We start from the raw sequence: 23,321 nt of genomic DNA, 5'->3' as shown, positions 1-23,321 counted from the left end.
TAGCTACAGGAAGCCAGGATGTTCAGAAAGCGTCGCTTGAACTAACACCATCTCTAAATTAAGGCTCATCTGTTCCACTAACACATTCCAGCTGCATCTACTGAGGCTAATCCAAGCGAGGCTTACGTAGCCTGGCTATGTGGAGGTCCTGAGGAACGTAGGAAGCCCTGACGAGTGGATGGTGGAAAAGAGGTGCAGCAAGAAAAAGAGAGCAAACCGAGAGCTTCATTTTCTCAGCAGCTGAACAAAGAAAGCTGATGGAGATCAGTGACGTGCGGTGGGTTCATGGCTGGTGAAGCACCGACTCCTCTGGAGTCACATTTACATTGTAAGAACAAAAAGAGCTTCTTACAAGACAACGTCAGAGACCACTGCTACTGGTGGTCCTCCCCCTGAAAACCGTGGGTCTGGTGGTCTGAATGAGCTTTGAATGAAGCGTGCACCCTCTGCAGGGTCATTAATAAAAGGCCAAGCCATGGTAACCAGAAAGGAACTCTGTCTCTATCTATCTCTATCTTTCTCCGTCCATCTCTTTAGACCAGCTTTCTCTCTCTCTCTCTTTAAACACCCTCGGCCTGTATGGACGGGGCTCAGCTGATCCCAGTTTTACTGTTAGCCAACCAGAGGCAGTGGAGGTCGGGTTCCTGAACCTGGGGAGGGTTAATAAGGTGTTAATTAGTTTTAATGAAAACCATGTTCTTTTTTATTTAATTTCATGTATCGTCGTGTTTCTTTAGTTAAACTGGCGCTGACACATTTATGATGTAATAACAGGTTTTTCTTGTCTAAACCAGAATGAGGCGGAGCAGTTCTACCAGGTGGAGCTTTTCTTTAGGGAGTCTGTATCAGACCTTTGAGACACAGCTAAGCTAAACATTAGCCCCCAGCAGGCTGGTTCTGGTGCATCGGTTACCATGGTTACTCAGCGGCATTCACATAAACCTGAACTCTGGCTTAAATGAGTCAGACTTACCAAGATAAGCCCGGCTTATAACTTCAAGGTCTTTTTAAATCTTGAAAACCTGACCGGAAATCTGATGTTTCAGTTCCACGTCATCTGTTTGCGGTGTGACGTCATTGTGTTTCAGTTGGAGCTTTTTTTCTTTTTTCTCTGTCTAAAGTGTTTTTACATCGATGACGTGTTCAGGATCAGCTTGGACTTTGCAGCAGAACTTTACCCGAACTTTTAGCGGTTTCTGGTTCTGTTCGGACTCTGCATCTGGCTTTGGGAGGTTCCGGTTCTGTTTTTGGGTGGGTTCTTGTTCCGCGTGCCCTGACACATCAGGTTTCCCCAGAGAGGGAGGGAGAGAGGGAGGGAGAGAGAGGGAGAGAGACTCCTCCTCCGGGTCGGGGCGGAGGTCTAAATCTCGCACAGGAAAAGTTTTCAGACTCCGTTTTTGCTCCAGAACCAGAATCTTTGATGCACCATGTCCGGCGTCGCGTCCACTCTGGCCAAGAAGCGGGCCCTGGCCGCCGGGTTCGGAACCAACTCCAACGCAGTTCCGTACCTGAACCAGAAGTTCGATGCTCTGCGCGCGCAGTGCCGCTCCTCGGGCCAGCTCTTCTGCGACCCGAACTTCCCCGCCGCCCCCGAATCTCTGGGCTTCAACGAACTGGGCCGCAGCTCCCACAAAACCCGCGGCGTCACCTGGAAGAGGCCCACGGTAAGACCAGGACCCTGACTGGGACCGGAGGGTGGGGCTGGAGGCGCGGACAGACCAGGGACCTAATGGGTCCATCTGTGTAGAGTTCGGCCTGCAAGAGGAGCCGAACCGGACCCTGATGCATCTTGATTTTAGACCCAAAGGTTCTGGTTCAGCTCAGTTGTAGACAGATGGAGGGTTCGGATAATTATTTGTTAGTCAGGATGGACCTATCAGGTAGGAAAGAACTCAGATCCAGAACTTCTCAGAACCAGGACCTGACATCCAACATCTCTGTAAGCTCAGACCTTAAACTGGTGAAGAACCAGACTGGGTCCAGCAGGGTCAGGTGGGCCCCTGATCTCCTGCTGTGTTCAGGTTCTGATGGTTTTTCTTCTCCTCCTTCAGGAACTGGTCTCGAATCCGGAGTTCATTCTGGGTGGAGCCACCAGGACCGACATCTGCCAGGGAGCCCTGGGTAAGTTTCCTCACTGTCCCTGAACGCACCACCGGTCCACCTGCAGACAGGTGGGCTCTCGGTTCAGCTCGGTTTGATCCAGCAGAATCTGGACTGTTTACGGGACAGAACCAGGATGTGATCCAGCCTACGTCACACAGGCCGTGTTTAACTTTACGGATAAAAAAATGATGATGAGAACATAAATAATAAATAATAAGTTTAAAAAATAAACTTATTAATTAGATTAAAAATTAATTCAATTTAAATGAAACTAAAAACAACTTAAATACATAAAAATCAGGAAAAATAAAAAGACTAAAATAAAATACGAGTAATAAAAGACAGTTGATAAATATTCCTTCTCTACCTGCACAGGTAACCAGTCCATCGCAGGGCTGACACACACACACACACACACTCCTAGGGAGAATTTACCAGTTAGCATCATGTCTGTGTACGGCGGGAGGAAGCCGGAGAACCCGGAGAGAACCCACGCATACACGGGAGAACACACAGAAAGGCCACGCCCCCCCCCCCCAACCTCCCGCAGCCGAGAATCAAACCAGCAACCTTCTTGCTGGGAGGCTGCGGTGCTGACCACCACACCACCATGCAGCCCAGCTGATATCATCATCATCATCATCATTCTTCTTTTTATTATCATCATCTTCATCTTCATCATGGTTTTTCTGGTTCTAATGGACTGTGTGTTGGTTCTGGTCCTGGTCCAGGTTCTGGTTCTGGTCTGGATTCTGCTCGTGACCCAGGGCTGTTTGCAGCAGCTAAGAACTGTCAGATGGTTCTGGATCGGTTCTGCTGGTGAGACCAGGTCACATGATCTGTTTCCAGGGCAACCAGAACTGGAACATCAGACGTGTGGATCAGCAGTAATTACAGGGCCGTGCTGCGCTCTGATTGGCTGACAGGAAGAAGCCTGCCAGCTACTATCGGAGGGCGAGAGACACTGAGTCAGACATGAGAGAGAGAGAACAAGGGAGGGGTGTGAACCACAGACAGATGTTTGTGTGTCTGTGGGGAGGAAGCTGGCTCAGTGGGCGTGAACAGCTGACTGTACAGCAAACAAAGTTCTGCTTCTACACAGAAAGTTTCTGTCCAGAGTTTTACCGCAGAGTCACCGCCCCCCCCGACCGTCATGCTTCACATTCTGCTGAGTCAGAACCAAGAACCAAGAACAGAACCCTTCCCGTTCAGACCAACAGAATCAATGGACTAGTGGACCAGTGGACCAGTGGTTCAGCGGACCAGTGGTTCAGCGGACCAGTGGACCTTCCGCCTGTTGAGTCTGTACAGCTGGTATTTGTACTAGTTATAGTTAGTTAGTTAAAATAACCAAAGTAGGACAATCTGACTTCATCAACTTTGGACGTCCACATTTCAATCCGACATTTTGGAAAAATGACGATTATCGGATTTATGATTGATCCAGATTTCCTGTTTGGATCATTGATTATTGAACCGATGAATAGCTGTACCTGCTGCTGTTACTAACGGTTACCTGTCCTCCAGGTGACTGCTGGCTGTTGGCGGCCATCGCCTCTCTGACCCTAAATGAGTATGTGATGGCAAGAGTTGTTCCCACCGACCAGGGCTTTGGAGACGACTACGCTGGAATCTTTCACTTCCAGGTAACAGGTGTTCGCTGACAGTTTGAAGAGCCACCATTCCTCATGTTGCCATGGCAACCTTCAGACTGATGCAGAACGGAGTTCCAAAATGTAAAGATGTAAAAGGAACTAGAAATATTGATGGGTGCCAATGCAGCTACTGGCAGCCATGTTGGAAAGATGGAGCATCTGCGTTACTATGGTGACAGAAAAGCTCCAAATGAGCGTGAGGGACGAACTGTCTGAGGTGGATAGACAAAAAGAGGAGCGAATCACTGCACCGAACCACATACACCCATTAGAAACCCTCCTGTTCCCAGCATGTTACTTTATAAAAGTAATTATACTTACTAACTACTTCTTGTAGAAAATAAAGTTACAGCATTATAAAAGTACTTAATTACTCGGGAAGTAATTACTCCGTTACTTTTTTACAAATATGTCCCTTTAACAGAATTCCACGTCCTTCTGCGTGTTCATTTATTCATAATAAAACCGAATATTAGATCCGACTGATGGATGAAACAGAAACCTGGTGGAATAAAATACTAACAGAAAAATCCTGGACTCTGATCTCAGGCTGCTGGAAGTCGCGTCTCCTCCTCAGGGGAGGAGCTTCACCTGGTTCTACCTGCTTCCAGCCCCCATGAAGAAAACCGCGTTTCTGGTCACGATGAACGTTTCTCATCACGTTCTCGTCTTTTATCTTCAAGGGAAAACTAATGTGTGTGTTTCCAGATCAAAACTTCCTCTCTTTTCTCTGGACTCGCCGTTGCTGCGTCTCCTACTCGTTTGTGTGTGTGTGGCTGCGCACACTGACTGGGTCCGCTCCTTTCCGTCAGCCGGGCGGTGACCCGGCTGATCGCCTGGTTTAAATGGAGGGACCCACTTCGCTTGCACCTCAAACATAGAGCATCTTCTCCACTTTCAGTCTTATCACCCAAAACCAACAGTAACGCTGTCCGTAACTTTTATAGTTCAGTGAACGTTCACACTGACCGAGTACTAATGGAGCTAAAATCTACTACACTCTTCAATAACCCCTTAAAATTCCATGAATATCAAATATTACAGATTTTTAAAGCTACTGTTTAACCAACATGTTTTTAATGTACTTGGTTTTGCCACGTTTCTACTAAACTGAGGTAAATGATAAACATCTGTAAAAGGAGGCCACAAAGGATGCACCAGCCTTCTCCTCAGGCCAAACGGAGGCTGGATTCAGAGGCCCTACATAGTCCTACCGGACGCACGCCGCGCGAGTTCCAGTTTAACACAGAAAAAAGCCAGGAGAATGTGTGCCTTCATCCTTACAGCATTGACACCCATCATGAGAGGACTGAGACCAGAACCCTGTGGAACCCCATGAAGAACTCAGTCATTAGATCTGCTCAGCTGGTTTGGAACCAGAACCTTTGAGGATGTTTGTCTGTCTTTAGTTCTGGCAGTTCGGGGAGTGGGTGGATGTGGTGATTGACGACCGGCTGCCAGTCAAAGATGGAGAGCTGATGTTCGTCCACTCGGCCGAGGGGAGGGAATTCTGGAGCGCCCTGCTGGAGAAGGCCTACGCCAAGTAAGACCTAAGCCAACTTTTTCCTTTGCTAACTTTGGCTTTGACCCAAAGGCTTTGAGTCATGATCCACTGACCGAAAACATCACAGCACTCTCAGAAAATAAAGATTGTACCAGGGGAGTACCTGGACCTGGGAACACTGGGGGCTCAGATAGGGCTGGGCGCTATAAACCAAATCTTATATCTCGATATTTTTTTACCTGAATCATGATATACGATATATACCTCAATATATTTTTTTGTCAAGTAACCAAAGAGACAGTTCTAATTTACAGCCTTTTGTACCAAATATACTTTTATTAAGGATCAGCTGCACATGTGCATTAAAACAGCAGACTGAAATTAAAGTACCTTTAAATGCTCCTAAAACAAAATAAATTAAAATACTTTTCAATGAGCATAACAAAAATACAGCTGTGCAAAATGCAAGAGAAAAGATGCTTTTAACTCAAAACAAGCTATCTCGGTATAAACGATATTCCCTCCTTCTATATTAGGTCTGATAAAATCGCGATACATTTGAAAATCTCGATATATTTAAAAAATCTCGATACATTTGAAAATCTCGATATATTTAAAAAATCTCGATATATTTAAAAAATCTCGATACATTTGAAAATCTCGATATATTTTAAAAATCTCGATATATTTTAAAAATCTCGATATATTTTAAAAATCTCGATATATTGCCCAGCCCTAGGCTGAGCCCAAACCCTCACAGAGGAATCTCTGTGAACCAACACAGTAAAAACAGCTTTTTATTTAAGCTTTCTTGAGCATTGTGTCACCTTGTTTAAAGCCAAATACTGTAAAATGTACTTCGATGTGTATTTATTTTAAATCTTAAACGTGACCATGTAAACAAGATCTCTGAAATCGTATTAAACAAACGTTAGTTGTGTGTCGAGTTGCATGGTGGACGTCTGTCTGCTGCTCGCTTCCTTCCACCTTCTGCTGCCTGAAAACAATGAAACGTGCACTTCATGACAACATTAGAAAATATTTAACAAAATATTTAGAAAAATAATTTTTCTTTCATCTATTTACAGATAAATGCCGTCCAGTAAAAGTGCCGTAGCTTTTACTTTTCCAGACACCTGCTCTTTACTGCAACGAAAGGATGAACGTGAACTGTTTTCAGTCACTTATAATTTTCAGAGTAAAGATGATGCTGTAGTATTTACTGTCCCTCTATCATCTCATCTGTCTCTTCCTTCTTTCCCTACAGGCTTCATCACTTGTTTCCTTCTTTCCTTTTTCACTTGCTGTTTTCCATCTTTACCATTACTACTTTTTCAGTAGCATAGCCGAGTTTAAACTAGTGGTAAACTGATTTTTCCTCCCCGTCTCGAACACCCTGTGTACCAGTGAACCACTCAGACTTCACCACTGGATTTAATGTAAATGTGTAGAACAGAAAGGGGCGGGGCTAACGCTTTAGTACAGCTAGCTTAACCTTCGAAGTACCAAGTACTGTCACGAATGATCTGCCTAACATTAATTTCATTTTAGGACATACAGGGTTTAAATTATTTGTGGTTTAGCTCTTTCGTGTGTCTTTCTGCTCGTCGCCTCTCTTCTTTAAATAAAAACCGTCTGATGTAAATTTTTGACCGCTGATGATGACCGATCGAAAAAACACCAGAGTTCAGATTCGGGATAAAACGCCGGCTGTCAGCCAACACGGAGGATTCCCGCTTCCAGAAAATTCCTCTGTGATTGGTCATTTTGTACCTGTGTTGCATTCACAGAAGCCAGGAAATTACAAAACTACCATCTTCTTTAATGTCATAAAGAAGGGAATGTAAACTTTTCCTTCTGGGATGAAAAAACATTCGGGACTTGATGCGAAATGTTCGGGGCTAGAGCCGGGAATGCCCAGGCCAGGCCACGCCCCTGGATTGTACCTTTAGGGGCACAAGAGGCACCATTCTGGTGTTTACAATGTAAAAACTGCACTGTTGAAGGAAGGTACAACAGCAAAACCTTTAAGGCCATAAATATACTTGCTTTTAATTACAAGTTTGCGTGACTATCATGGTGCCTTCCATATTTTGCATTAGGAGTGTTGTTAGTTTGAAGCATCGTTAGTTTGAAGTTTTGTTTGTAAGTCTCACAAATGAATGCCACGTGTTTAAAGCAGGTAACCACAAGGGGGCAGTGTTGCTACCAGATGAAGTATAGTCACTGGTTTAAAAGCAGTAAAAATGACCTTACATAGCATCTACGATACTGCTGCTGCCATGATCTCAAAACGAGCCACACACTAACCTCATCTATCGTTGCCCTGCTTAAAGTCTTGTTTCTGTCCTACAAATGAATCAAATCTATGTGGCCTGGGTTTTCTAATACGCCCCCTAGTGGAGTCCAGTAAGCGTCGTACACATGCAGAACAGAATCGGTTGCCTACGCAAACGTGAGGTTAAACACAAGCATATTTTAACCCAAGCGTAACATCCCTGCGGCAAACTTGTACCGCTAAAAGTACAGTTTTTACTTTATTTTCTGAGGGCAAAAATGCTGCTGATTTCAGAGGTCAGGGTTCTGGATCCGGGTCCAGGTTTGTGGTGCCGTTTACTCAGAACCAATGAGGCTTGTTGTTCTGTGTTCAGAGTGAACGGCTGCTACGAGGCGCTGTCCGGCGGCTCCACCACCGAGGGCTTCGAGGACTTCACCGGCGGCATCGCAGAGAACTATGACCTGAAGCGACCGCCGTCCAACCTGTTCCAGATCATCAGGAAGGCTCTGGAAGCCGGCGCGCTGCTGGGCTGCTCCATCGACGTGGGTCCAACCCGTTCTGTGGCGCTTTAGAAGCTTCGGAAGAAAAAGTTTTGTTTGGTTCTAGTTGTGTTTCTTTGCTGTTGCAGATTACAAGCGCAGCAGACTCTGAGGCCGTGACTCGTCAGAAGCTGGTGAAAGGCCACGCCTACTCGCTGACCGGCGCCGTAGAGGTAAGATCGTCTACTGGAAACGAGTCCAGGTCAAGCAACGGTGGGATGAAAAATGTTTTCTGCTTCCAGGTGAGCTACCGCGGCCAGCAGGAGAAGCTGGTGAGGATGAGGAACCCCTGGGGCCAGGTGGAGTGGACCGGAGCGTGGAGTGATGGGTAACCACCATGAGAAGACCGTCTGATATGGATCAGATCACACCGGTCCAGATTAGATGATCTTCACATTGATCAAGACCAGACAGTCTTCAGCCTGGTCCAGATCAACCAAACATCTCACCGCTGTGGTTTCAACTTGTTTCAGGTCGTCTGAGTGGAACTACGTCCAGGGAGACTGTCCTCACGCCAACTCCGAGGACGGAGAGTTCTGGTAGGAAGATCTCACACTGAGACAAACCTGCTCTCATATGAAGCAGAGTGAGACCTCCTGTCTGTCCTGTCTCTGCAGGATGTCCTTCAATGACTTCCTTCGCCACTACTCCCGTATCGAGGTGTGCACTCTGACCCCCGACACCATTGAGGACGACAGCGTCAAACACTGGAGCGTCAGCAAATTCGATGGCACCTGGAGGAAGGGGTCCACGGCCGGAGGCTGCCGGAACAACCCCTGTTAGTCCTGCATGTGTCCAAGCTGCAGCCGACAGAACCGGACCTGCCGGCGGTTCTGGCGATGAGGTGCCTGACTGAGGTTTCTGTTCCTGTTCCTCTGCAGACACGTTCTGGACGAACCCTCAGTTCGTGATCAAGCTGGATGAGGAAGACGACGACCCGGACGATGGGGAGGTGGGCTGCAGCTTCGTGGTTGGTCTGATCCAGAAGAACCGCAGGAAGCTGCGTAAACAGGGGGAGGACATGCACACCATCGGGTTCGCCATCTACGAGGTCTGAAATGAACCTTTCAGGGAGTGCGTTGCGTTCTCTTGAATGCATTTGAATGCAGCACAGATTCCAGCACGAGTCCAGGAGTTCACTGGTCTTCTGTCTGATTTCAGGTCCCTCCACAGGTGAGTCCTGAAGCGCCAGACCTGCAGGCCGGTAACCCCTCTCATTTCCAAACAGCCGAGTTTTCTTTGTTTTTTATTCATTCTTAATACATTCAAACTAAAACAGCGTTGTTACGCGCAAAATACCCTGCATACCGTGCAAACAGTTAAAGGAAGAAACGGAAGGTTTGTTGCGACAACGCCACCAAGAGGATTTCACCGCTGGGAAACTTCTAACCCAAACTTTCAAAGGTTTGAATTTATTGATTAATTAATTTAACTTTAATTAAACAATTACATTTTTCCTAGTTTGGGCAAGATTAAATAAAAAGCTGGGGTCGGCCTCAGCAGCATGAACCAGAACGGGAGAAAAACTCACAAACAAACCACCGAGCAGCAAATAAAGCAGCAGCTGGAGGAGATGCTGCCTCGGCTCACAAGATGAGGCTGGAAACAGTCGAGCATAAAAGCACAAACCAACAATGAAACCAGCCGAAGCGCCAACCCAACAAAGTAATCAGCAGAAAGACCCAACGAGCTAAAAACAGGGACGGCGCTGAGCTGGAACGAGCCGATCAGGACCAAGGAGAGCCGGAAGGACCCCGTAAATCCAGAACCAGAGGGCTCGGCGGAGCCCGCAGGGCTGGACCCAGGACCACTAAGATAGGAACTTATTTAACCCGTTAAGCCCGACGGACCCATGGTGGGTCCAACAGGTGTAAACACAAGTTCATGTGTGTAAAAAAGTTACTCTAGTGATGTAAAGATATTTTATTTATAACGTGTCTTAAAGAAGAAAACCTAAAGCCACTAAATCAACTCTTCAAGTGCATTTAGTCAACAAAGTATTTGTTTGATAACTTTAAAACACGTATGCCACAAACAACAGCTCCACCATAACCAGTAACACCCGAAACAAAATACAACACAACGCCTAATCCGTTCACTCCACCCCAACATGATGGGATCAAATGAAACTAGAAAAGCTGCACTTTCATATGATACCAAGCATAAAAAGATATTCGCCAAGCACCTCACGTCAGTCTCAAACAAACACAAAGCTAACCGTCGTATATCACAGCTTATCAGACAGCATGTTTATCACCAAATACACCAAATCCCAAAGATGTTCTCACAAACAGCCACATTTTTTATTTCCTTACCTTTTTGTGGTCATTTTCAGTCTGTCCACATTGTTCTTCGACCAAAACTCACAGCGTAGTAATTTATAATGGTGAAACTGCGTCATGCGCTAACATGTCATATGCTCCCATTCACAGCCATTTTGTTGTCTTGTTGTGGGTATTGGCAGTGTAAATAAAGTTTGGTCAAATTCTACATCTTACAAGCTTTCCAACCATATCCTACACTTGAACGACACTTTATCTGTCAGGTATAAATGCTGAGACAAAGGAGCATCGTTGCCATTTTACTGCAGTTACGCACGTGGGCGCACAAGAAAGAGCGAATATCGAACAGCGCTCATTTCTTTGCTTCATTATAACTTTTTATCCATTTAGGACGAAGGATAAAAGCCATAAACATGTCCAAGAAATTACAAAGAGCCAAATAGACAATGTTGGAAGTTCTGGAGGAAATACAGACACAGCACAATTTGGCACAGTTTGCGTATCCAAGTGTCCAAATAGAAAGTCCGTCTTGTTCTATCCACATTAAAACCTGCATAAAAGCTATGAGCTTTGTTCTGTTCTCATGAAACTTTGTACAGTTGTAGTCAAGGAGTTGCTGAATGCATGCAGTGGTATCTTTATACACAGAATGATTTTTATCATGATGTTTTCATCTGTGTACAAAAAAAAAATAATTTCAGAGGATATTTTTTTTTTACCTGTGGTTTATGACAATTTGTACAAGTATATTAACATTCACAATGTTTCTGACACTGGATTCATATTCCATAGGGTCTTACGTATCCATTGAGACCACGCTTATGTATATTGACCTAAAAATTACAGAGTTATTATTGATTTAATTTGGGTAGGTCTGTTCTGGCAAACCACACCTCCAAAAACCCTCGAGTTTAAAGGGTTAAAGATCATTTTAACCCTCTTTTACAAACATTAACAGATTTCACTTCTTTGTCCCGATGATTCCATAAACTAACTCCTTCCATCAGCTGGGTTCCTTAGAGATCTCTCTTCCTTTCAGATTCATTTACTCTCTTTTTTCTGATCTCTTTTGGATGATTGATGGTAATATGTTGTTATGTGCTTTATACATTTGTAAAGGACGGTAAAATACTGGGTCTGCTGTATTTACCTGCAGACGGTTCTTTAGTTTTACACGAATGTGTCCAGACGTCAACACAACCGCTCAGACGTGGAACAAGCAGCGAATAACAGAACAGAATTAAAGCTTTACATGTTTCCAGTTTTACATGATTTACGTTTGATTTCCAGGTCAGACCTTCATCAGTCAGAACTCCTGAAAACTCCTTCACTTTAACACCATTCCGGTCAGCTGGATTGTTTACGGAACATCTCGGAATACGTCTTTTCCAGTTTATTTCTGTCAAACCTTTTTCCTTTTCCAGCTCTTTGTGAGGTCCCACATGAAAAGATTCTGTTTTCAGACAGAAAATGAGAAGAGCTGAGATGAAGTTCAGTTTGTTCTCGTTCATCCAGCTGAACTGGAAACTGGCTGACAGTGTGAATGACTCAGACCAGCGTAGGCGTGGCCTTAACTGCACCGCCTGGTCGGTGCTGGATGCAGGTGGAGAAGGTGACCCAGGTGAGGTCATTAGAACGTAAAGCCTGAAAGAAAAACTGAAATAAACAAGAGCGTAAACAAGCAGGACGCCATCGCGAGTCGTTCCCCGGCCAGCTGAGCGGCGTAGAAGACCCAGAACGTGCTGGTGATCTCATTGTTTCAGGCACCACCCACACCTGGGATTATAGGTGAGGGCGGGAATGTGGAGCGACCGGTCAGTCCAGATCTGTTCCTTTAGCTCGGCTCCTTCTTCACAACAACAGATCAATGCAGGGTCCGCATTTATGTCTTAGTTATTATTTATCGTTATTAATCTAGTAAATATTTTACTGTATTTTCTTTTATTCCAGTCTTTCTTTTTGTTATTTTTCCCTGATATTTTCCTGCATTTACTTTGTTTTTATGTAATTAGAAATAAATTCAGGCATTAAGGGGTTAAAAAGAAAACGTCAGACAGCAAACAAACATGGATGAAACATTTCTGGTTTTACAGCAGCTAACAGCTGAGCTAACTGTTAGCCTGCTGTGCTGACCCAGACTAGTCCTGGTTGAATTCAGAATTCTAATGGTCCTTAAATGCATCATCATGAATGCATCACATCATGGAAGAAGGAGGCTCATTCAACAGTGAGGGCAAGTTCAGGTTAAAGGGGCTCTGTTCTGTCCATTTCAGGCTAGTTTATGTTAATATGTGAGTCCACAAGATCAGGAATTAATCCAGCGTTGCGTAGACGTGCACACGGGGCTTACGATGCAAAACAAGAAAATAAAAAATGTTTTGTCCCTGTCACATGGCGGCGCTACAACCAACCAGTGAGGGGCTTCACTCACTGACCAATGAGAGCAGGCTAGAAACTCAGTCTGCAAACTCTCAACATGGAGGATCAGATCATTTTAGCTGTGCCTGGCTTTCCCGTACTTTACCATACTTCACACAAAAATGATAGATCATATAAATATATGCAATATTTATATGTATAAAAAGGCAGCCGTGTGGCGCCAGGGTGAATTTCTCCGAATGTAGGTCCTGATTTATCTGGCCCAGCCTTGAGGTCTGCCATCAAATGATGAAATTCACCATGCTGTTTCCTATTCTGTAAACTCCGATGAACCCAGAGGTTTCTTTCTCTGTTGTACAGTAAACAGCAAAATTTCTGTAATTCATGCAGAATCTTCTGACTCTTCATCATCCACCTCCGAGCGCGATGCGCGACGCTGCTGTTTGTCACGTCCCGTGTGTTTGTTTCTCGAGGTTGGTAATGAGGTTTGCCTGTTGCTGTCGTTGCCTCTTATAGTAGCTTTTCCATCTGAAGGAGAGATCCAGCTGTGAAGTAAACTGCAGCAGGTAGTTGCAGGCTGCCTACTGGGAGCTTCTTTTCACACGATTTTGTCCTTGCAGTTCCGAGGGCAGAGAGAAGTACACCTGGACAAGAACTACTTCCTGACCCACGCTCAGACTGCAAGGTCAGAAACCTTCATCAATCTGCGTGAGGTCAGCTCCCGCTTCAAGCTGCCGCCCGGCGAGTACCTAATCGTCCCGTCCACCTTCGAGCCGCACCTGAACGGGGATTTCTGCATCCGAGTGTTCTCTGAGAAGCAGACGGAGACTGTGTAAGAGCTGCAGCTGCAGGTTCTGATACTGTTTCTGTGCTGGTTCTACTGTGTTTGTAGGTGCAGGTTAACCGGGACCTGCTTTGTAACCAGTCCTGACGGTGCTGAAGAACCCCAACCAGTTCAAGATTAGACAGAAATTCAGAACACAGGTTTAAAGTCTGTGGTCTAGTCCACATCTGGCAGATTTTCTTTGGCCCTTCAAAGGGTTCTGAAAGAAGTTCAGACCAGGATTCCCTGGGAAGTGCAGAAAAAGTAAACTGTGTTGTGTCGTTGAGCGGCTTGAATCATCAGCAGTGTGTGTAATGTTTGTGTTTCCCTTCAGGCCCTGTGATGACCCCGTCAACGCTGACCTGGATGAGGTGAGTCCCACTCTATTCACAGGTGTGGGGTAGCATGCTAAACTTGAATGTTAGCATGTTAAAGATAAATGTTAGCATGTTAAAGGTGAATGTTAGCATGTTAAACGTGAATGTTAGCATGTTAAAGATAAATGTTAGCATGTTAAAGGTGAATGTTAGCATGTTAAAGATGAATGTTAGCATGTTAAAGGTGAATGTTAGCATGCTAAACGTGAATGTTAGCATGTTAAAGATAAATGTTAGCATGTTAAAGGTGAATGTTAGCATGTTAAAGATAAATGTTAGCATGTTAAAGGTGAATGTTAGCATGTTAAAGATAAATGTTAGCATGTTAAAGGTGAATGTTAGCATGTTAAAGATAAATGTTAGCATGTTAAAGGTGAATGTTAGCATGTTAAAGATAAATGTTAGCATGTTAAAAGTGAATATTAGCATGTTAAAGATAAATGTTAGCATGTTAAAGATAAATGTTAGCAAGTTAAAAATAAATGTTAGCATGTTAAAAGTGAATATTAGCATGTTAAAGATAAATGTTAGCATGTTAAAGGTGAATGTTAGCATGTTAAAGGTAAATGTTAGCATGTTAAAGGTGAATGTTAGCATGTTAAAGATAAATGTTAGCATGTTAAAAGTGAATATTAGCATGTTAAAAATAAATGTTAGCATGTTAAAGATAAAAGTTAGCATGTTAAAAGTGAATATTAGCATGTTAAAAGTGAATATTAGTATGTTAAAGATAAATGTTAGCATGTTAAAGGTGAATGTTAGCATGTTAAAAATAAATGTTAGCATGTTAAAGATAAATGTTAGCATGTTAAAAGTGAATATTTGCATGTTAAAAATAAATGTTAGCATGTTAAAGATAAATGTTAGCATGTTAAAAGTGAATATTTGCATGTTAAAAGTGAATATTAGCATGTTAAAAATAAATGTTAGCATGTTAAAAGTGAATATGTTAAAGATAAATGTTAGCATGTTAAAAGTGAATATTAGCATGTTAAAAATAAATGTTAGCATGTTAAAGATAAATGTTAGCATGTTAAAAGTGAATATTAGCATGTTAAAGGTACTTGTTGGCATTTTTAAGGTTTGTGTTAGAATTTTAAAAGTTCTTGTTAGCAAGTTAATGGTGTGTATTAACATGCTAAAGGTGTGTTTGCACGTTAAAGGTGTGTGTTGTTGTCAAGTGACATCCTGTCATGTGATCAGAAAGCAGTTTTTTTTTTTGACGGTTGTCATGGTTTCTGTCCAGGACATGGTGTCTGATGATGCGGTGGATTCAGGATTCAGAAACATGTTCCTTAAACTTGCCGGGGACGTGAGTAAAACATTTCAGCTGCTTCCCGTTTAATGATCTTTAGACACCTGCCTGGGCTCGCCTGCCTGGACTCGCCTGCCTGGGCTCGCCTGCCTGGACTCGCCTGCCTGGGCTCGCCTGCCACACCCGTACCACTAACCAAACAAAGTCCTAGATAAAAATGCTCCATCATCATCATCTTCGCCTTCTTTTTAGGACCAAGAGATCTCTGTGTTGGAGCTGAGGACCATCATGAACAAGATTGTGGCCAAACGTGAGTCAAAGCTTTGACATGTTGAACATTAACACGAGAGGCTGCAGGTCTGACTTCCTGTGTTGCCTTTTTTTTTAACAGGAAGTGACATAAAAACTGATGGGTTCAGCATGGAGACCTGCAGGGTCATGGTCAACCTGATGGACGTATCCTTTCAGAAACCTGCTCAAGTTGTAGTTCAGTTCAGATGAGATGATCGACCAGCTGAATGACCACCTGACTGACCAGTAAACAAGTCAAACTTGGCGTCAGGTGTGTTTCTATCGGTGATCTTTAACCTGCAGCAGAACAGCGGGAATGGGAGGCTGGGCCTCGGAGAGTTCGCCACGCTGTGGAAGAAAGTGCAGAAATACCTGGTGAGATATGACCTCTGACCTGTGTTTTATTAATCATGAAGTTATGTGATTGTATACAGATGTGTGTGTGTGTGTGTGTGTGTGTGTGTGTGTGTGTGTGTGTGTGTGTGTGTGCAGTCCATCTACAAGAAGAATGACTCTGACAACTCTGGAACAATGAGCACTCCAGAGATGAGGATCGCCTTTAAGGATGCAGGTCAGTTTCTTCTGTTTTCTTTTGATACGTCTACCTACCTACCTTCCTACCTACCTTCCTACCTACCAGCCTACCAAACTATTTTTGATATTTTTAACACTGGACCCTTCTATGGAAAAGTAATACAATTGATCATGGAATAGATGATAATGTGACATCATTACCATGAAACAGGTGGGAAGTCCCGTTAGTATTGTTTCTTTACTAACTGTGTTTTGGTGTGGAGTACTGTAATATAAATTATGTGGCTTAATTGCAGAGAATCTAAGCTTTCTAACAAGGTATAGCATGTCTATATTGACAAAAGTGTTATTGGAGAAGTTTTAGAGTTTATCGAGCAAAATGGCGACAGGGTCGCCAGCAGCCAGGTGGGAATTATGAGGTTAAAAATATAAACTTTTAAACTACCCTGACTCCTAAAAGAATGGGAATTGAGATTCATTAGGAACAAGAATCGAAACAGAGAACCCGACTTGGAACAGGAATCGTTCAAATTCGAATGATGCCCAACCCTACTACCTTTGTATCTGCATAACTACATACCTACATGTGATCAATCCTGCCTACTTGCCTACATACCTGGCTATATATCTACTTGCCTGCCTGCCTGCCTGCCTGCCTGCCTTGCTACACACCTGCCTACCTACCTGCCTACCTTCCTGCCTAACTACATATCTGCCTACCTGGCTACCTACATGTGATCATGCCTATCTACCTTCCTGCCTACCTACATTCCTGCAAACATGCCTGCCTGCCTATCTACATGCCTACCTGCCTGCCTACGTTCCTGCATAACTCTCTGCCTGTCTACCTTCATACTTGCCTGCCTACATGCATGTCTGCCCACATACCTGCCCGCCTGCATATCTGCCTGCCTACCAGCCTACCTACATTCCTGCCTGCCTGCCTGCCAACATACTTACCTACCGGTCTACCTACATGTGATCATGCATACCTGCCTTCATACCTGTCTGCCTACATGCCTGCCCACCTGCATATCCGCCTGCCTACTAGCCTACCTACATGTGATCATGTCTGCCTACCTACGTGTCTGCATATCTACTTACCTGCCTACCTACATGCCTGCCTACCCAGCTTAATACCTGTCTGCCTGCATACCTGGCCACCTGTGTATCTGCCTTCCTGCCTACCTACATCCCCACATACGTACCTGCCTGCCTACATTCCTGCATATCTGCCTGCCTGCCTACGTATTTGCCTACCGGCCTACCTACATGTGATCAGGCATACCTGCCTTCGTATCTGCCTATCTATCTGCTTACCTGCATACCTACCTATCTGCCCACCTGCATATCTGCCTGCCTACCTACCTACCTACCTACATGCCCACATGTGATCATGCATACCTACCTGCCTATCTATCTATCTGCTTACCTACCTGCCTGCCCACCTGCATATCTGCCTACCTGCCTACGTGCCTGTATACCTGGCTGCCTACATTCCTGCATAGATCTCTGCCTGCCTACCTGCATACTTGCCTACTGGCATTTCTGCCTGCCTGCCTACCTACCTACCTGCATTCCTGCCTGCCTACCTACCTCCTTTCATACCTATCTCCTGTCTTCCCGCCTACCTACCTACTGACATACCTGCCTATCAGCCTACCTGCATGTGATCGTGCCTGCCAGCCTACATACCTGCCTGCCTGCATACTTGCCCACCTGCGCATTTGCCTGCCTACCGGCCTACCTACATGTGTTCACGCCTATCTGCCTACATACCTGCATATCTACTAACCTGCATGCCTGCCAACCTAGCTTGATTCCTGCCTACCTACATACCTGGCCACCTGTATATCTGCCTTCCTACCTACCTACATCCCTACATACGTGCCTGCCCGCCTACATTCCTACATATCTATCTGCCTGCCTGCCTGCCTACATACATGCCTGCCAGTCTACCAACATACCTGCATGTGATCATGCATACCTACCTTCATACCTACCTACCTATCTGCCCACCAGCATATCTGCCTGCCTACCTGCCTACATGCGTGCCTGCCCGCCTACCTGCCTTCATTCCTGCGTATCTATCTGCCTGCCTACGTTCCTTCGTTGCTGCCTGCCTGCCTACCGGAGAACCAACATATCCTCCTTCCCACCTGCATACCTGCCTGGCCGCCTACCTGCTTGCCTGCCTGCCTACATACTTGCCTACCTACATACTTGCCTACCTACATACCTGCATGTGATCATGCATAACTACCTTCATACCTGCCTATCTACCTGCCTACCTGTCTAACTACATGCCTGCCTACCTACATACCTGCCTACCTGCATATCTGCCTGCCTATCTACCTTCCTACCTACCTTTCTTCATGCCTGCCTACCTACCTTCCTTCTGTATCTATCCATCTATCTATCTGGATGTTGTGATCTGTCTCTGCTAACAGAGGAATCCAGCAGAGGAAGCCTCAGCCCGCCTCTCTGGTGGACATTCCAGCGCCTCATTGGTCATGTGACCAGCTGCTGTAAACAGCTTCCTGTTTATCCCATGGTGAGGTCTTTAAACCGTCTCCTGGTTTAGTTCAGAAACCTCAGGCTGGTTCTGCTCCAGAGTCCCTTCTGGGTGTTTCCGTCTTTCTCTGAGGCTGCAAAACAACCCTTCTTGGAAAATCAAACAGTATCACTTCCCAACCCCATCCAGTCCAGGCAGATGACCCCTCCCTGATCCGGGTCCTGGTTCTAGTTTTGGTTCTGGCAGAGTTTTTTCTTTTCTGTTAAAAGGGAGTTTTTTACTTTCCACTGTTGTCCCATCCTACTCAGGATGGGGAATTGAGGTCAAGACTCTATTAATTCTTAATAGAGTTAAGTTTTAAGTTTTCCTTAACTAGGCTGTTATTGATTATGAATCATTGGATTGGCTTGAACTGATTTATCTGTAAAGCCCTGGGATGAGGTTGTTGTGAACTGGTGATATACAAATAAAGCTGAATTGAATAAAATTAGGTTCTGTTCCACCACTGCAAAAATTTCACACACATCATTCACACACATCAGGCCAGAATCTTCAGAGTAATGCTGCTGGCAGACAAACCGGGCAACCGGTAGAACCAGGAGGTCCAGATTCTGGAAAAATCTTCTGGAAGATTTAGACATCCTGACCTCTGCTGCTCATCCCACACTTACGTTTTCCTTCTAACTGATTATATCAGTAAAATTGTCATCTGGATTTTTCCAGGATGATCCAGGATTGTTTGTCAGAAATACTTCTTGATAATTAGAAAAACCAAATGAAAAGTTTGGTTTTCAGGGTGTAAGTCTTCTGATCTGGACTGGATTCAACTGGAACCAGTCCAGTTCTGCAGCATTCCACAGTTAAATGGATCATCAGTGAGTCATGGTGGTTCTGACTCACTGCTGAAGGCTGAGGGAACTCTCCACCCATCACGAGGAGGAAGACGCCTTTTCCTTCTAAAACATGTTCCACTTTAAAAACATTCCACCATCAGCAGCTGATTTCCCTCTGATCCCTGATTCCCTGAAGAACTGTTTACTTAGTTCTGGTTTACCCGGGTCTGGACCACAGAGCAGCTGATGGTCTAATTTTTTTTTTTCCTTTAGACCCTTGAAAAAACATATTTCAGTTCTGAATGAAACATTTACTTTTTGTTTGTAATAACAGTTTATTAGAATAAAAAGACACGAAAACATGAAGCTGCTGTCAGTGTGAACATCTTCATCTCTTCATGACTAACTCTAAAATTCCTCTTCTTTCTCTTTCTGCTGCTGTCGGGACAGTAAACTGATGGAGAGGGTACGTCACGCTCTGTTCGCTCTGCTAGCCCCGTTAGCTCTGTTAGCATTGTTTGCTCAATAAGTACGATTATGTTATTTCTGTTAGCTCCATTAATACTGTTAGTACTGTCTCAGCAGGACCTGGAAAAACTAGTCCAGCTTCCATCTTTAGTCGGCTTGATTATTGTAACAGTGTTTTTACAGGTTCTACCTAAAACATCAGTCAGACACCTGCAGCTGATCCAGAACTCTGCTGCTCCAGTCCTCACTAAGACCAAGAAAGTGGACCACATCAGTCCAGCTCTGAGGTCTTTACACTGGCTGCCGATCCGTCAGAGGATAGACTTTAAAGTTCTGCTGCTGGTCTAGAAAGCTCTGAATGGTTTAGGACCAACATACATCAGAGACCTCTTGACCCAGTATGAACCTACCAGAACCCTCAGGTCATCCGGATCCAGGTTCTTATCAGTTCCAGAGTCAGAACCAGACATGGAGAAGCTGCATTCACTTGTGTTGTTTTCTGCACCTGCAGAATTTTAATGTGAAGCACTTTGAATTGTCTTGTACATGAAAAGTGCTGTACAAATAAATTCGCCTTGCCCTGTTCTGTTAGCTCCATTAGCTCCATTAGCTGTCTTAGCATTGTTAGCATTGTTAGCACCATACGTGCTGTTACCTGCTTGCTCTGTTAGTTCTGTTAACTCTGTTAGTTCCATTAGCACGTTTACCACTGTTTACTCCACTGGATCTGTTAGCATTGTTAGCATTGTTAGCTACATTAGCTCTGTGACTCCTGTTGTGTCCGTGCAGGTTTTACCCTCAACAACACCATCTACCAGCAGCTAGTGGTTCAATACTCCGACCCTGACATGACAATCGACTTCGACAACTTCGTGGGCTGTCTGATGAGGCTGGAGATGATGTTCAGTAAGTTAGCGCATTTGCTAGCTAACAGATGAAGAAAATGGGGAACAGAAATGAAAACATTTACTGTCACAGAAAACCTGATGAATGTACTGAAGTCAGAAATCATTTCCACCAGGATTTATTCATTTGAATTTCCCAAAGCTGTGGTAATCACAGAGTTCCTGATGCAGGAAACGGTCACATTAGTTTTATATATAACATTTTATATTGTGATAATTTGCCTTTAATTGCTCATTCTGGACAGAAATAAAGCACTGCTCAAATTAAAAATGTTCCATGTTCCTTCTCAGGGATCTTTAGGAAGCTGGACACTAACAACAGTGGCTCCATCGAGCTGGACTTCACCCAGGTGAGGAGGAAACGCCAACAGTGTGTCAGCTGACTGTGAGGTCACAGACTGATGTTCTGTCTGTTTTCCTGCAGTGGTTAAACTTCAGCATGATCTGAGGCGCCGCCGTCGTTCTGCAGCACGCCATCATGCCGCCGGCTGTCGCCGCTTCTCTTCCTGAGCTATCATGTTTAATATTATCCTCAATGCTTCTCACCCACTGTAACCTAAAGTCAATAAATCTACACATTAAACACCTGGTCACTGACTCCTCCTGTGCTTCACCTAGCTTCAAAATCAACTGTTAGCATAATACGGAAAGATTGTGTAACAGCTACTGCCATTTAATGCTCAAAGGTAAAGATGTTTATCTCAAGTACCATCCACTTTAGGTCCACCTATTGAACTTCCTGTTAACACTAATATCCAACCAGCCAATCACACGGCAGCATGTAGTCATGTAGACGTGATGAAGACGACCTGCTGAAGTTCAAACTGAGCATCAGAATGAGGAAGAAAGAGGATTTAAGAGACTTTGAACGTGGTTGCTGGTCTGAGTATTTACTGGGATTTGCACCCACAACCATCTCCAGGGTTTCCAGAGATGGTCTGAAGAAGAGAAAACATCCAGAGCAGCAGTTGTCTGGACCAGGATGCAGCAGAAGACACACCGGGTGCCTCCTGCCAGCTAAGAACAGGAAACTGAGGCTACAATTCACACACACTCACCAACACTGGACAATAGAAGATGGAGAAACGTTGCTGGTCTGATGAGTCTCCATTTCAGCTCCACATTCAGATGCTCGGCTCAGAATCTGCTGCAAACATCATGAAAACATGGATCCATCCTGCCTTGGATCAACGCTTCAGGCTGCTGCTGGTGTCATGGTGGGGGGAGGTTTTCTTGGCCCACTTTGGGCCCCTTAGTACCAACGTGGCCTGGTTTAACCAGCACAGCCTACCTGAGTATTGTTGCTGACCATGTCCATCCCTTTATGACCACAGTGGAGCATCTTCTGATGCTACTTCCAGCAGGATAATGCACCATGTCACAAAGCTCAGATCATCTCCACCTGCTTTCTACAACATGACGATGAGTTCACTGGACTCCAACGGCCTCCACAGCCACCAGATCCCAGTCCAGTAGAGCAGCTTTGGGATGTGGTGGAACGGGAGATTCTCATCATGGATGCAGCCGACAAACCTGCAGCAACTGTGTGATGCTGTCATGTCAATATGGAGAAAACCTCTGAGGAAGGTTTCCACCACCTGCTTCATCTATCACACCAGGATTAAAAAGGTCCGACCCGGTACTAGAAGGTGGTCCTGATGAAGAGGACGACCCGGTACTAGAAGGTGGACCTGATGAAGAGGACGACCCGGTACTAGAAGACATGCTTGGTAACGTGGACACTTTGTGAGTCTGAAGGTTAATCCCGCTGAGGTGGAAACTGAACTCAAAAATCATCCAAGAGTTTTGTTTTTCCATCTGAGAAAAAAACCTTCAGTTCTTCATGTTTGACAAGATAGATTCACATGTTTTCTGTTTTTCATCACGTAATATATGTGATCGTCCATTTCTCAAACGTTTCCCCGACATTCTCTGATTCCTCCACTTTTCTTTTCATGCGTCCTGCTGTGTAGAAAATCTGCAGCACCCATAGTTTATTCAGTAAGCCCAAAGTGAAAAAAGCCAGAATTGGTTTGTCACCAGTTTGCAACCTTTGGCATGAAGGGGATAAAAACATTGAACACATCCAGACATGTTGGAGACGTGACAGAAACATCCCGTTGAAAGCTGTGGACAGACCAAACAAAACCAGATCTGAGTTTTCTGTTGGGTTCTCTTACTGTCTGCATCATCCATAAACCATGACAACAAAGAGGTGTTTTATCTGATGGGCCAAGAACGCAACTGTTCATCGGTCTGAGGTTAAATTTGACGTCTGGGTGACATCAAAGTCTAGATTAAAACCTGACAACTTCCAGGAATTGCTCAGATCCAAAACATTTCAAATCTGTCTGCAGACTTCCTCGTGGTTAATGGTTCACACATCCCCTGCTGAAGGTCTGATCCTCGGCTGCAGAAGCTAGCTCTAGGGATATGAAACGTTACCTTTGTGGTGGGAAAGGAGCCTGAGCTGGTGTGTGGAGTTGAGTGGTTCCGGCTGGATCAGTGTTTCTCAATCCAAGGGCCTCATTTATCAAGCTGGCGTAGGAACAAAAACCGGCGTACGCCAAATATGGTCAA

At 44.7% G+C, this 23,321-nt stretch overlaps 1 protein-coding gene across 1 annotated transcript; it reads left to right on the top strand.

Annotated features, from left to right (window-relative positions):
• The first annotated feature begins 1,343 nt into the window (after nucleotides 1-1,343).
• Nucleotides 1,344-21,324, top strand: LOC121638918 (calpain-2 catalytic subunit-like). Its single transcript, XM_041984003.1, has 21 exons — nucleotides 1,344-1,664; nucleotides 2,052-2,121; nucleotides 3,631-3,749; nucleotides 5,168-5,301; nucleotides 7,914-8,082; nucleotides 8,169-8,252; nucleotides 8,322-8,407; nucleotides 8,553-8,618; nucleotides 8,697-8,857; nucleotides 8,961-9,130; nucleotides 9,241-9,252; nucleotides 13,361-13,572; nucleotides 13,898-13,934; nucleotides 15,187-15,252; nucleotides 15,448-15,505; nucleotides 15,587-15,651; nucleotides 15,793-15,861; nucleotides 15,979-16,057; nucleotides 20,626-20,742; nucleotides 21,033-21,091; nucleotides 21,166-21,324. Exons 1-21 carry the CDS (start codon nucleotides 1,428-1,430, stop codon nucleotides 21,187-21,189), a joined length of 2,094 nt encoding a protein of 697 aa, XP_041839937.1. The 5' UTR covers nucleotides 1,344-1,427; the 3' UTR covers nucleotides 21,190-21,324.
• Nucleotides 21,325-23,321: the final 1,997 nt, after the last annotated feature.

Source organism: Melanotaenia boesemani, chromosome 4 (genome assembly GCF_017639745.1).
Source record: "Melanotaenia boesemani isolate fMelBoe1 chromosome 4, fMelBoe1.pri, whole genome shotgun sequence".
Classification (NCBI taxonomy): domain Eukaryota; kingdom Metazoa; phylum Chordata; class Actinopteri; order Atheriniformes; family Melanotaeniidae; genus Melanotaenia; species Melanotaenia boesemani.
This window is presented reverse-complemented; position numbering and strand designations above follow the sequence as displayed.

Bases quoted from the DNA above. Each gene is read 5' to 3' on its own strand.
- LOC121638918 (XM_041984003.1), top strand. From the start codon at position 1,428: ATGTCCGGCGTCGCGTCCACTCTGGCCAAGAAGCGGGCCCTGGCCGCC. The intron at 8,083-8,168 runs GTGGGTCCAACC...TTGCTGTTGCAG, and splicing joins TGCTGGGCTGCTCCATCGAC to ATTACAAGCGCAGCAGACTC. The intron at 16,058-20,625 runs GTCAGTTTCTTC...GTGTCCGTGCAG, and splicing joins GATCGCCTTTAAGGATGCAG to GTTTTACCCTCAACAACACC.